Consider the following 13,865-nt stretch of genomic DNA (forward strand, 5'->3'; position numbering starts at 1 on the left):
TTAGGACACCCGATCTTCTTAAAATAAATTGTTAACTGTCAATAGTAAGGTCAGGGGCAACTAACTAGTACTACCTCTGGTCCCTATTAATCGACACTGTCACTGCACTAATCTACGTGCATGCACTGAACTCCTCCGCGTCGATGAAAAACAACCCGAGGGAGTACATACCTAAACGCTTGCAAGGAAGGACATAAATAAACATCATGTTTGATCTACCAAGCTACATGATTGCTGAAAACCAAGTTTAATAGTGCTGAAAAACAGGAGGTAAGCGCATTTAATTTTACAAGCTACAGTAACTTAACAATAGATAACATGTGGATACATTATAGCGAAGAGGACGGGACGATGACGCATGGCAATCTAACTAGTCTTCTTTCTTCATGGCAGCATGAAAATCCAAGCTTCCAGCTTCTGGATATAAGGGACCATTCATGACTAGAGAAAAGAGCACAAGTACAAAAGAACATGTAAGATACGTGATTAAACCAATTGCATCAATATGATCAAATGTGAAACAAGAAAAGCACATGTATAAAAGAAGCAAGGAGCACGTACATTAGAAAAAAAAAACAGTTCCTGCAAAATCTGCAATAACTTCATTTCACAATGGCAAAAAACTAGCATAATCATTTACCTTATTTGCATCCCCTACCACAATTCTCTAGCATAATCATTCGCCTTATTTCTTATCCTACCATAATCACTGGCATAATCATTTAGCTTATTCAATATGTTTGGTGGATTGTGGTGACTAAAACCAACCTTGCCAATTTTTTGGTCATGGGCAAGAAATTTGCTCTAGTTTGGATGGTTGCTAACAATTTAGCATGCACCTGCTCACTAGTCAACCCTAATTCATTTTTCTTGGCAACATTGGCCAAAACATGGACAACCAAAACCCTATCTAAAATACTAGTATATGCTAGCCAAATTGTGAGATTTGCTTGGGTTCAAACGAAACACACCCCACAGGCTTTAACAAGTTACATGATATTATCCTTGGCACTAATTCTGAAAGCAACCGATGAGTACTATGTGTGCCAAAAATAGGACAACAGAGCAAATCACCAAAGATCACAAAAACCTTCACATGACTGCTAGTTGCCAAAGATGACAGATTATTTTAGTCAAATTGCATACAAAACCATGTCTCCCTACAAAGAAGTGGATACACGGTTGATTGGTTGTGTAGGAGAACAAGGATCGATGTGGGCAAATTTAAAAGTTGATTTAATAGATACTCCATCAGTATAGGGGATTGCAAGTGGATTAGGACGAATCTGAATTTCTGACATGAGTTTTTTGTCAGTTGGATGTTGATTGGGGGCAGACATAATTTGCGAGGATTGAGCATCTGACCAAGTTGGATTGATAGTCGGTTGCTAATTTGTTAGGATAGTAAAACTAGCGGTGATAACTGAGCACATCATAATCGCTCCATGGTGCTAGTACAGAAAGAACGGTTTATCTGCTGGTAAACATACCCAAAAACGAAGCTTTCTCTTCACCTTCCAAAAAAGCAATCCAGCTTCCCTTGATTCCTTTTCCGAACATAACAGCCCTTTGTTCCTACAAGGGTCACAAAGAGAATATAGTAAGCCCGCTAAATAAGATGGCGTAGGAACAGTTGTAACATATAAGGAGCAGCTAGGAAAAAAACAAAGTAAGGGCAGCGGTGATATACCAGATATCGCGAATGCAGCAGGTAATGACGTGCTGGATGAGGCTACGAGGACCGGGGTTACAGCCATTTAGACTGCACGCGTCGATTGGTCGAGACCAAGCACCAGTATTGAGATGGTATTGTGCAAAAGAACGATCAGTTGGATGGTTGTAGACAACAGTTTCAGACATGACAGTAGGCAGCACCTTAGAGGAGACACTGAGGCACTTGTTCTCGAGGAAGAGAGCACGGTCACCAATGCTTTTCACCGGGGTAAATCTTTCCAAGATAAGGTCCTCAAGTTTGTAAATCACAAAGTGCGACCAAGAGCTATCGTTATGGCCAACAAGCAGGATCTGCGAGTCGCACTCTACCAGATGGAAACCGCAGTAGAGCTTATCTGCCGGACATGTGGCGATCAGCTTTGGCGGCAGCGGCGGCGAACCAGGCTGCAGGGGAGGGTCAATCTGGAAAACCAATGATCCACTAGAGCTAGGATAAGATTGCGCCAAGAATAGCTTGCCTCGGAATGACAAGATTGCCCTATTAACCGGGATATCCCAGTTTGGCATGGTCCATTGCTGGTCCTGGGAGGTGGCGAAGGCCAGACGCCGCAGACGCCTGAAGGTAAGCATGACGATGATGGATCCACCGGTGCAGGAAACTGAAGCGCATATACCGCATCTGATGTAGTACCATTTTGACAACTCGGGATCGGGATTTGCAACAGGAAGATCATTGTCCAGCTGAGTGAGGAGGGTGGCAAGCGGTGGGAGCTCAGTAATGTCTCCTGTGAAAGGGTGGAGGAGGCGGACGGCGGTGTCTTGGTCTCTCTGGAGAAGAAGGAGGCCGTCGACAGAGTCAAGAGCGCAGTGGTTCCTGAAAAGCGGGAGCTTGACTCGGACGAAGGTTCCCGTGTCAAGGTTGAAGAAACGGACATAGCCGCGCAGCTTGCCGTGCCCGGGGTAGAGACCGTGACCCTCCGGCAGCATCATCCAGCGGCGCGGGTGGAAGTGTGGATCGACGACCCCGCGGCCGCGCGGGCAGACGGTGCCGGACCTCCAACTGGTGCAAACAGCGCGGAAGCGGACGTAATCCAGAAAATCGCCGGCTAGCACGCGCATCGCTATCTGGCGAACCATATCCCCTGGAAGACGACACGCCCAGGGGGAAGAGGTGGACGGGGGTGCAACCGCAGCAGCAACTTCATCTGAGGCCACCGCCGCGGCAAGGCGGCGCTTCATGACGCGCGCAGTCGTGGCCTGAGGCTCGGAAGGGCGTTTCCTAGACCTCGACGGTGACACAATGCGTTCCAATTGTAGATCTGATTCGCAAGTTAAGAAACAGAAGAGAGTGAATTTTACCCAGGAGAAACAAAGTTGAAGAGATAAATTACACGGAGAAGAGGTGTAGTACCACTGGAGTTGGGAATTAGAGCCGGTGAAGGCTGCTGGAGAACGTTTAAGGGGGTTCGCCGGCGTTGGCGGTTCAGTGCCATGGTTGTCTGCTGCTGACCCTGACCTGCGTCCATTCCTTCCAAAACTCTTCGTTCTCTGCCTTCATTAGAGGATTTTATGCGTCGGAAGAATCGACTCCAGCATGTTCCAAAAAAAACTACTGGTCTAGCTTTCTTTTTTCTGGCCCCAATTTACGGGACGATCATAAAGTTTGTGTTATGAGCATGTCCAACATGATCATTTTAGCGCCCGCAAGAGTTTTGCCGCTCCAGCTGACGCGCGCAGCATAAGGCCATCTTCAACGAGTCGATCCAAAACGGACATTCAAAATAGCCGTCCGTTTGTGTCGGTTAAAATGGTCGAATTCAACCACGCGTGTCTTTGTGTCTTAGATGTCCCAATAGCACGATGCAACAAAAAAAATTTATTTTAGATTTTGCATTCAAGAAAAACATAATTTACATAAGGAAGAAAGGAAAATAAAAAAAACTAAAACTAAAAGGCGCATGTAGCGCATACTAGCCTAGGCTACTACTCGTCCTCGTTGTCGATCACGACGAATTCCGGTATTGCCCACGCCAAAATGGCAGCCAACGAAACGTATGTTGGTGTTGTCGTTGGTGAAGGTTGGGCGGTCGGCACAACCCACAGATTGAACAGCGGAGGTGGAGGCGGTGACGCCTCGAAGTCGTTCTTCTTCTTTTCCATGGTGATATGGCGGCGCGCTCTGATGGGGATGGGAGTGGAGGTGTCGGTGGTGTGGGCGATGGCAGGGACGATATCAGACGCCTTTTAAAGGTTGGTCGCGCGCGGGACACGATGCCGTTGATGGGGGCGTAGAAAGCCAGCCGTCGCCCGTTAGTCCTGCCGCACCTGCAGAAGACGAGGCGACACCATTGATTGAGGCACATACGCAGAAGCGAAGACCGCCGAAGTGATGCGGCCGAAATAGGCCACTTACCCGCTGCCAGGAGGGACCATGGCGGCAAGACGCGGTCACGCAACGCGTCCGCGTAGCATCCTCCCAGACGCAACCGAGGCGCAAATTTAGGCTGCATTTGCATCTCGGCGGACAGCCCGGTCGCCATGCGCCGGGCCACTAGGCTGGGGTGCAGCGCATATTTCGACCACCCGGCCGCAAACGGTCGTTTCGCGTCCGCTTGCGTCGGCCCATTGGACATGCCCTAAAGCGGCATCGCGCGCCAAATCTCCCGCGTTGGATCCAGCGTGCGCGATATAAAGGGCGAAGTGCGCTCTCTCAACCACCGCCGAACCCTCTTCTCTTCTTTTTCCCCACCACCCCATCGCTGAATCGCGCCGCTCAAAATCCTTCACATCCACGCCTACATTTCGTCGCGCCTCAAATCCTCCAGGTACCACGGCATGCGCCTCCGGTCAGTAGGCAACTTCTACGTTGAGATCTGCGCCGCTGGCTAACGCTGGCTAACGCTTCACCCCCGACAGCTTCTAAATTGCGCACAAGGCCGCGTGCGCCTACGACGTGGCAGCGTGGTGGCTCCACCGTCCGCGCCGAGACCTCAACTTCCACGACGTTGACTCCTCCACCCAAGCAGAGACGTTGGCGCCCCCACCGTGCCATGTCTACAAGAAGGAGAGGCAGTGTCACCGCCGGCGCCGGCTCGCCATTGTCGAGGCAGACGAACGCACCATGGCAGGTGTGGCCCGAGAACTTCCCCCAAGACGTCGTCGATGAGAATGCGTTCTTCGCGTAGCAGCGGGCAGAGCGCAAGGTCGTGAGGGAAGCGAAGCGAGCGCGCAAGGCGTTCTCCCTGGCGCACATGGACAACCCAAGCACCATCGATGCTCCAACACCTATATGGGTCTTAAACCCATCTCATTTGATGCACTTTCTACCACATTATGTGAGTCCCTTCCTTAAAGGATCTGCCATGTTTTTATCTGTTTGAATATACGTAATAATTATTATTTTTGAGTTTCATAATTTTCTTAAAGACTTCGAACGTCTCTTTACATGTCTTGATGATTTCGCGTTATCCTTAGAATTAGACACAATTACTGCCACAATTTAAAAAGATTTTCAAAACAGGTCAAAGTGCATAGAGCCTCATGTGTGATATTGGTAATTAATGAAATCACTATGGACTAATATGTGCTTTGAGCTCTTTTTGTAGGATTTGTTCATAGATAATGCTTGAGCCATATGTTGGCTTCAAGTTTGAAAGAAGAAGATCAAGTGTTGACCAAGGCTTTATTCAAGGAGTGATCCTAATATTGACCATGAGAAAAGTTAAGCCTATGGCAACTGGCAAGTGTCTTGAATAAGAAGGTTGAGTGAGCTCTCATATGTATCTTCAAGACATCAAAATGATGAAGAAATAAGCAATGAAGTGGAAGGCAAGGTGGGGTATCTGAAAGAGATCATATGCTTCAACCTTGTCATCCATATGGTGATCATGGATTTATGAATATATGCAGAAGAAGAGGCTCTCCTATAGTGGATTGAGGGAGCAATTCGAAAACACTTCATCATATCTTTCGTCTATCAAGAGAGCTCTCGAATGTGTAAGTTAATCATATCTTTCGTAAGAGCTTAAACCTTTGCATCCTTCCCAACATAAGATCCACAAGTTTGTATACTAAAATGTGAGAAAAGGAACCGTCTCTATGGTCAACCACGAAGATCTCCGAGTCACATTCTACCAGATAGAGGGGGTAGTGGAGAATGTCTGGCGGACATGTGGCAATTAACCTTGGTGGTGATGGCTCCCGAGAGCCTAAGCCCATCTCATCCAGGGGTGATCTATCTGGAGAATTCTTGATGTAGTATCAATTGCAGGGGTTTGGTTATGAACCGCATATAGCTTGCCACGGAATGACAAGGGTTGAACACTCTGTGGGACCTTCCAGCTTGTCACAGTCCAATGCATGTCCTGCAAGGTAGCAAAGGCTACCCAAGACTGATAATGGGATGCAAGCATGACAGAAGTGATCCCAGCATTGCAGGAAACAGAAGCACATATATTGTATCTGATGAAGAACCACTTCTCACAATCAGGTTCTTCGTTGCGTTCACCGTCTAACTGAGTGGGGAGGGTCGACAATGGTGGGAGCTCTGCAATGTCGCCGGTGAACGGGTGGAAGACCTGGATGACGGTGTCTTCATCCCTTTGGAGTAGGAGCAGGCCGTCGACAGTGCGCGGTGATTTCTGAACAACATGAGCGAAGGTTCCCGTGTAGAGGTTGAAGAAGCGGATGTACCCACCCTGATTGCAATGGCCGGGGTAGAGGCCGTGACCCTCGGTCAGCATCATCCACCGGCGCGGGTGGAAGCGCAGATTGGTGACGCCGTGGCCGCGCGGTCAAACTTCCGGCGCGTTCCAAATTCCTTTGGGGGGACGCGGCTGGAAACACTCTTAGTTAGACATTAAGTACCGACATGTTTACTTTGAAGGTTCTTCGTCACCTCGTGTTGAGGCCAGGAACATAACAGATGCAGACTTTATAGTTCTTTTCCCTGGCCTTTGACAAAAATATGACACTTCTTTCTTCGGTGAAGAGTCGTCCTCGATCATGTTGAGTGGACCATGCATTTCCTTTTTTTTTTTTGAGAAACACAGTACAAACGCAGACGCTCACATACACGCGTATACACTCACCCCTATGAACGCACACACGCACACCCTACCCCTATGAGCACCTCCAGAAGACCGAGCCGGCAGATTGGATCTTGAAATTGACGAAGTCACCACAGGCGCCTCGCTGTCGACGGGAACGTCGCCTCCCACTGAAAGAATATTCCGCCTTTATGAGACACACAGATGTCAAACCTGGGGTTTGAACTCTGGTGGGCTGGGGGTACAACCACCCTCCTAACCACCCAACCTCAGGTTGGTTCTCGAGTGGACCATGCATTTCCAGTCGATTCCAATGTTGTATTTCACTTGCCCATGATGCACTTACTTAGCCATTCGGCACACGGAGTACAAATGTACAATTCAAGCAGTTTCAGGTTATCACGTCGTCTCCTAGCATGTTTCCCTGCAAATCAACTCTTCAATCGGCAGTCACATTCCTCGGAGCATATTGATACGTCACTATTTACGTGCGTCAGATTAACAAGACCGAAGGCATAGCGTCTGCTCTCCGGTTTGATAAACGCAATGCCAGGTCAGATCTTCTAAGACACAGATAACGCCCGCGTGAATCAAAGTGTCTGAACAATTAGTGAATTCATGTCAGTCTTTTAAAAAGAGAAAATTCACATCTAAGAATCTACAATGACTGGACTCACTAACATCTGAACTGCTTAAGGGCACTGGCAGCCCACATATATAAGCTGAACACAAGACAAACGAAACGAACTCAATGTCACTGACCTAACTGAAAATTTGATAGTGCCGGACTTATCAAAGTTACATTACTGCTGAACACAAACGAGATAAATAGTTCAACAGCTCAGTGTAGAGTTGCAGACCATGACATAACAGCACAGTGCAGAAGGATCGAGCTAGTATCCTGAGTAGCCTCTCTAGTTCATGGTGGTAAGGATCTCGGATGATGCAGGGGAATTTTCGTGCACCAGGTAGCATCTCCACGCAAGAAGGGTCCTTCAGGACTAGCAAAAGGAACATACAAGCAGACAACAAGATGTTATGTGGGTGATCATACAGCTATGCCAAAACGATCAAACAAATAAAATAAGACAAAACCACATATATACTGATTGATCTCGGTAATGAAATCAGTCAGTGTAAGTTGCTAAATCTACAATTATAGTGAGGGAAAAACACATGATCCTTAATTTAGTTATTTTTGTGTGTACAACTAATATATTGTGTGAAAAGTCCAGATTATTCACATAACTTTTAAAACTGGATGATTTAATCCCTACTTTTGCTGCCACTAGCATGGATTAGAATATTTAATTATAATTCACTATATATTGATTAAATCCACATAACAACAATTTAGAAAACCACGATTTGAACTCCATTTCACTTTCAAAAACAGTTAGGGGTTTTAGAGCCGAGTATATTTCAACTGAGACTGAACAAGGGGCAGACACATTCTACTGTGAGGCTTAATCATTTGAAAATAAATCCCAACCTAGAACCAGTATAAATTGGTAGTAAAACAATGTACAAACTGTGAGCAAGGTTTTACCCCATTGCGAAACTTTCTTTTGACCTTCCAAACAAGCCATCCAGGCTTCTTATATTCCTTTGTAGAATATATCAGTCCTTTGTTCCTACACAACAATTAATAACATATTAGCTCGTCGAAAAATAAACTGCTACAGGGAACAGCAAATGAGATCTGCAAGGAACCTTAAGAGTAACTAGGTATGTACCAGACGTTGCGAATGCAGCAGCTCAGGACATGGTGGATGAGGCTACAAGGACCCGGGGCAAAGCCATCAAGCCCCAATTCGTCGATGGGTCGAGACCAAATGCCAGTACCAAGCTGAAATTGTGCAAAATCATGTGTTCTTGGATGTGTGTAAATGACAGTTTCAGCCATGATGGTAGGTAACGACTTAGTGGAGACACTCAGAGACCTTTGTTCGACGAAAAGGGCACGGTCTCCAATGCTTGTTACAGGGATAAACCTTCCCAAGATAAGATCCGCTAGTTTGTGTACTAAAATGTGAGAAAAGGAAGTGTCGCTATGACCAACCACCAAGATCTCCGAGTCACATTCTACCAGATAGAGGGGGTAGCGGAGAACATCTGGCGGGCATGTGGCGACTAACCTTGGTGGTGGCGGCTCCCGAGAGCCTAAGCCAATCTCATCCTGCAGGGGGTGATCTATCTGGAAAACTTGTGATGTAGCATCAAGCGTGGGAGTGGGGTTATGCACAACGTACAGCTTGCCGCTGAATGACAATGGTCGAACGTTATGTGGGACTTTCCAGCTTGTCATAGTCCAATGCCGGTCCTGAGAGGTAGCGAAGGCTACACGAGACAAATTATGGAACGCAAGCATGACCGTGGTGATTCCGGCATTGCAGGAGACTGAAGCACATATAGTGTTTCTGATGAAGAACCACCTGGTACTCTCAGGTGCTCCGTTGAGATTGCCACCCAGCTGATTGAGGAGGGTGGCTAGTGGTGGGAGCTCGGCAATGTCGCCAGTAAAAGGATGGAGGACATGGATGGTTGTGTCTTCGTCCCTTTGTAGTATGAGCAGGCCGTCGACACTATCAAGCGCGCAGTGGTTCCTAAACAACGGGAGCTTGACACGGACGAAGGTTCCCGTGTAGAGGTTGAAGAAGCGGACGTACCCACCCAGCTTGCCATGGCCGGGGTAGAGGCCGTGACCCTCGGTGAGCATCATCCAGCGGCGTGGGTGGAAGCACATATTGGTGACGCCGCGGCCGCGCGGATGGAGGGTGCCGGACCGCCAACCGGTGCAGACCGCGCGGAAGCGAACGTAATCCAGGAAATCGCCCTCCAAAACAAGCCCCGCTATCAGGCGAAGCAAATCTCCAGGAAGGATCGACGCCCATAGAGAGAGAGAGGAGGGCGCCGCCATGGCAGCATCCAAAGTTGCCACCGCGGAGCGCTGGCGCTTCCTTGTGCACGAAGTCATGGCCAGCGGGCGCGGAACCGGATCCGGGAGAGATCACGACGGTGTCATCACCGCGTGCCAATGTGCAGGTCTGATGAGACAGATAGGGAGGTAGAAGCTGAACCAACATTTCTGGTAGGATAAGTAATCAAGGTATCATCAGAAAGGGAAAGGAATATCAATCAGAGATTTTTGTTTGTGATTTGATTTGGATGGCTTTCCTGATGCAATCCGCTGCAAGTTACACTGTGTATTTGGCAAGTTCTTCACCAAAGATTTGCATCCGTTGGAAGTGGAAGCCTGAAAATCAGTATCGACAGTTTATGATTATTAATTCAGGTCACGGGAATTGTGGTACTGGGTTCAGACGTTGGCTTCCGAAACCGGAGTACCGGACTACGAGTTTCTTCAGGATGAACAACTTTCTCTGCCTGCTCCTCGATTCTTCAGGTAATGGCGAAAGGGCTTTGTTCTGGCGTGATGTTTGGCTGAATGGGAATGCCCCGTCTTGGCTTTGATTGCTCCAGACTTGTTCAAGCTGGCATTCAGTAAGAAGTTGACTGTACGTGTGGCCCTAAATAACGGGGCCTGGATGCGAGGATTGCAAAGGATGAGCAATGAAAGAGAATTGGACCAGTTCATCGAGCTCGGGACGCCGATTCAGGCTGTAACTAAAACATTTTGCCGGATATAGCAATGCTATATTAGTACTGAACAACAAACAAAACAATAGTTTAACAGTACAGGGCAGCAGGGGCTGAAGGACTTGCATTTGTGCATAACACAGAGTACAACAGATTTTGTTAAAGCTAACTTAGTGCGGCGCACCAGGACGAGTCTCTCTACTTCATCGTGGACATCCACCAGCTCCTCCACGCAACATGGGTCATTCAGCTCTAGCAAAAGCAACACAAGCACATGAGGAGATGTCATATATAGGTGGCCATATGACTACACTAAAACGATCAAACAAACAATATAAGAGAAGCATCGATCTAGGCAAGAAATCATCCTGAGCAAGCTACTAAATCTGCAATGACTTAAGTCAATAGTATATAGTGCAGGGGAAAACTTTAATACAGTACTTCAGTTTTTTGTGTAGAATTAATACATTGTAGGAAAAAGTCCACATTACAATGAACTTTCGGTTTAACCTGGCAGCATGGATTTAAATGGTAGCAAATTCAATTCACCCAACAATGATTGAAAGTTCACCTAATAAAAATTCAGAAAACCAAGAATTTGTAGTACTCCGGTTCACTTTCAAATGCAATTAGCGGTTTCAAAAGTGTGTTTATCCAATTGGGATCTGACCGGGGAGGATGGATAGTATTACGAGGATTAAGTATTTGAGAACTGAAACACATATACTTTGATCGATCTCGGTAACAAACTCAGTTAGTATAACTGCTATATGCAATAATTTTTGTCCATACATAGTGATGAAAAAAAAACATGATCATTTAGTTTTTTGTGTGCAACTAATATATTGTGTGAAAATGTCTAGATTGTTCACATAACTTTCAGAACTGGATGATTTAACCCTATACTAGTGTTGCCAATAACATGGATTCAAATATTTAATTTTAATTCACCGAATATTGATTGAAATCCACCTGAACACAATTCAGGAAACCACGAATTTTAACTCCATTTCTTTTTTCGAAGTCCAAGATATTGACCTCACTAGTATCATTGTCGCTTATTTTGGGCATTTGAAATCACCACTTCTATAGCCGAATTTAGTTCAACTGGGACTGAACCAAGGGCGAACCCATACTATTGTGAGGTTTAAGTATTTGAAATAAAAATCCTAACTTAGAACCTGCTCATTAGAAATTAGTAGTAAAACAAAGGGACTAACTTACCCCAGTGCGGAACTTTCTTTTCACCTTCCAAAGAAGCCATCCAGGTTTACGGTATTCATTTTTAGAATATACCAGCCCTTTGTTCCTGCACAACAATAACCAATTAGGTCCTGGAAAAAAAAAATGTTACCTATTCCAGTAAATAAGATCTGCAAGGATCCGAACCAGACGTTGCGGATGCAGCAGCTCATCACATGGTGGATGAGGCTACGAGGACCCGGGGCAAAGCCATCTATCCCGCATTTGTCGATGGGTCGAGACCAAGTGCCAGTACCAAGCTGGTATTGTGCAAAATCACGCGTTCTTGGATGTGTGTAGATGACAGTTTCAGCCATGACTGTAGGTAACGACTTAGAGGAGACGCTCAGAGACCTTTCTTCGATTAAGAGGGCACGATCTCCAATGCTTGTTATAGGGATAAACCTTCCCAGCACATGATCCGCAAGTTTGTATACTAAAATATGAGAAAAGGAACTGTCACTATGACCAACCACCAAGATCTCTGAATCACACTCTACCAGGTAGATGGGATAACGGAGAACATTGGGCGGACATGTGGCAACTAACCGGGGTGGTGACGGCTGCCGACACCCTATGCCTATCTCGTTCTGCAGGGGGTGATCTATCTGGAGAACATGTGATGTAGCATCAACTGTTGGAGTTTGGTTATGCACCACGTATATCTTGCCACGGAATGACAAGGGTCGAACACTACGAGGAACCTCCCAGCTTGTCATAGTCCAGTGCCGGTCCTGAGAGGTAGCAAAGGCTACACGAGACAGATGGTGGAATGCAAGCATGACTGTGGTGATTCCAGCATTGCAGGAAACCGAAGCACATAGATTGTTTCTGATGGAGAACCACCTTTCCCATTCAGGTGCTCGGTTAAGATAACCGTCCAACTGAGTTAAGAGGGTGGCCAGTGGTGGGAGCTCAGCAATGTCGCCAGTGAAAGGGTGAAGGACACGGATGCCGGTGTCTTCGTCCCTTTGGAGTATGAGCAGGCCGTCGACACTATCAAGCGCGCAGTGGTTCCTGAACAACGGGAGCTTGGCACGGACGAAGGTTCCCGTGTAGAGGTTGAAGAAGCGGACGTACCCACCCAGCTTGCCATATCCAGGATAGAGGCCATGACCCTCGGTGAGCATCATCCAGCGGCGCGGGTGGAAGCGCAGATCGGTGACGCCGCGGCCGCGCGGACAGAGGGTGCCGGACCGCTAACCGGTGCAGACGGCGCGGAAGCGAACGTAATCCAGGAAATCGCCCTCCAAAACAAGCCCCGCTATCAGGCGAAGCAAATCTCCAGGAAGGATCGACGCCCATGGAGAGAGAGAGGAGGGCGCCGCCATGGCAACATCCAAAGTTGCCACCGCGGAGCGCCGGCGCTTCCTTGTGCACGGAGTCATGGCCAGCGGGCGCGGAACCGCGTGCCAATGTACAGGTCTGATGAGGCAGATACAGGGAGGTAGAAGCTCAACGATCATTTCTGGTAGGAGCAGTAATCAAGGTATCATCAAAAAAGGGAAGGAATATCAATCAGAGATTTTTGTTTGTGATTTGATTTGCATATGTTGCCAGCCGCTGCTTTTCAAGGCTTTCCTGATTCGCTTGGCTCGTTGGCGTGCCAACAAAAATATCAGATGCCAGTATACAAACGGATGCAATCCGCTCCAAGACACACTTTGTATTTGGCAAGTTCTTCACCGAAGATTTGCAGCAGTTAGAAGTGGAAGCCTGAAAATCAGTATCGACGGTCGTTAATGATGCTTAATTCAGGTTATGGGGATTGTGGTACTGGGTTCAGGCGTTGGCTTCTGAAACCGGAGTACCGGACAGGCGGACACTACGAGTTTCTTCAGGATCCCCTTCAGCCTGATCGTAAACCACAACGTAAGCTTTATTTATCTGTAATCAAAGCCTCAACTACGTAGCAATAGATCAACAGGAAAACAAAACCCGTCGCTCTCGCCAAGGGCGACTTGGGGGCGACCCTCCTCCCCTAACCCTAGCGCCGCCGGGGCCTCTCCTCTCCCGTGCCGTCGGAGGAGGAAGCTGCCGGGCAAAGCCCGGGCGGCCGACGGTGGCGGCCGGGCGGTTCTCGCGGCTCCCTCGTGTCCTCTCCTCCTTGTGTTCTCCGTGGTGTCGGAGGCCGGTGGTGGAGGGCTGGCTATGGGGCTGCGGCGTTGCCCCGGCGGGTGCGACGTCTCCGGACTTCGTGTCTCCGGCCGGCAACCTTGGCCAGCTTAGGATGGTCGCCGGCGTGGGGGTTCGACCTGAATAAAGGCGGCGGTTCTAGGGTCTCTCTTGGGCGAAGATGAT

At 47.8% G+C, this 13,865-nt stretch overlaps 1 protein-coding gene and 1 pseudogene across 1 annotated transcript; both read right to left on the reverse strand.

Annotated features, from left to right (window-relative positions):
• Positions 1–208: 208 nt before the first annotated feature.
• Positions 209–4,307, reverse strand: LOC124697082. The gene is made up of 4 exons (XM_047229719.1): positions 4,088–4,307; positions 1,691–2,993; positions 1,491–1,575; positions 209–441 (listed from the first exon to the last, which is right to left on the reverse strand). The coding sequence occupies exons 1-4, from the start codon at positions 4,305–4,307 to the stop codon at positions 436–438; spliced, it is 1,614 nt and encodes a 537-aa protein (XP_047085675.1). The 3' UTR covers positions 209–435.
• A 5,439-nt stretch (positions 4,308–9,746) lies between these two features.
• On the reverse strand, positions 9,747–13,030 carry LOC124697083 (annotated as a pseudogene).
• Between the last annotated feature and the right edge of the window lie 835 nt (positions 13,031–13,865).

Source organism: Lolium rigidum, chromosome 3 (genome assembly GCF_022539505.1).
Source record: "Lolium rigidum isolate FL_2022 chromosome 3, APGP_CSIRO_Lrig_0.1, whole genome shotgun sequence".
Classification (NCBI taxonomy): Eukaryota; Viridiplantae; Streptophyta; class Magnoliopsida; order Poales; family Poaceae; genus Lolium; species Lolium rigidum.

What these genes read in the sequence shown, in the direction of transcription:
- LOC124697082 (XM_047229719.1), bottom strand. Translation starts at nt 4,307, where the DNA reads ATGTCCAATGGGCCGACGCAAGCGGACGCGAAACGACCGTTTGCGGCC. An exon ending in ATGGTCCCTCCTGGCAGCGG is followed by an intron (nt 2,994 to 4,087) that starts GTAAGTGGCCTA and finishes CTTGCGAATCAG; the next exon opens with ATCTACAATTGGAACGCATT. An exon ending in TGCTGCATTCGCGATATCTG is followed by an intron (nt 1,576 to 1,690) that starts GTATATCACCGC and finishes TGACCCTTGTAG; the next exon opens with GAACAAAGGGCTGTTATGTT.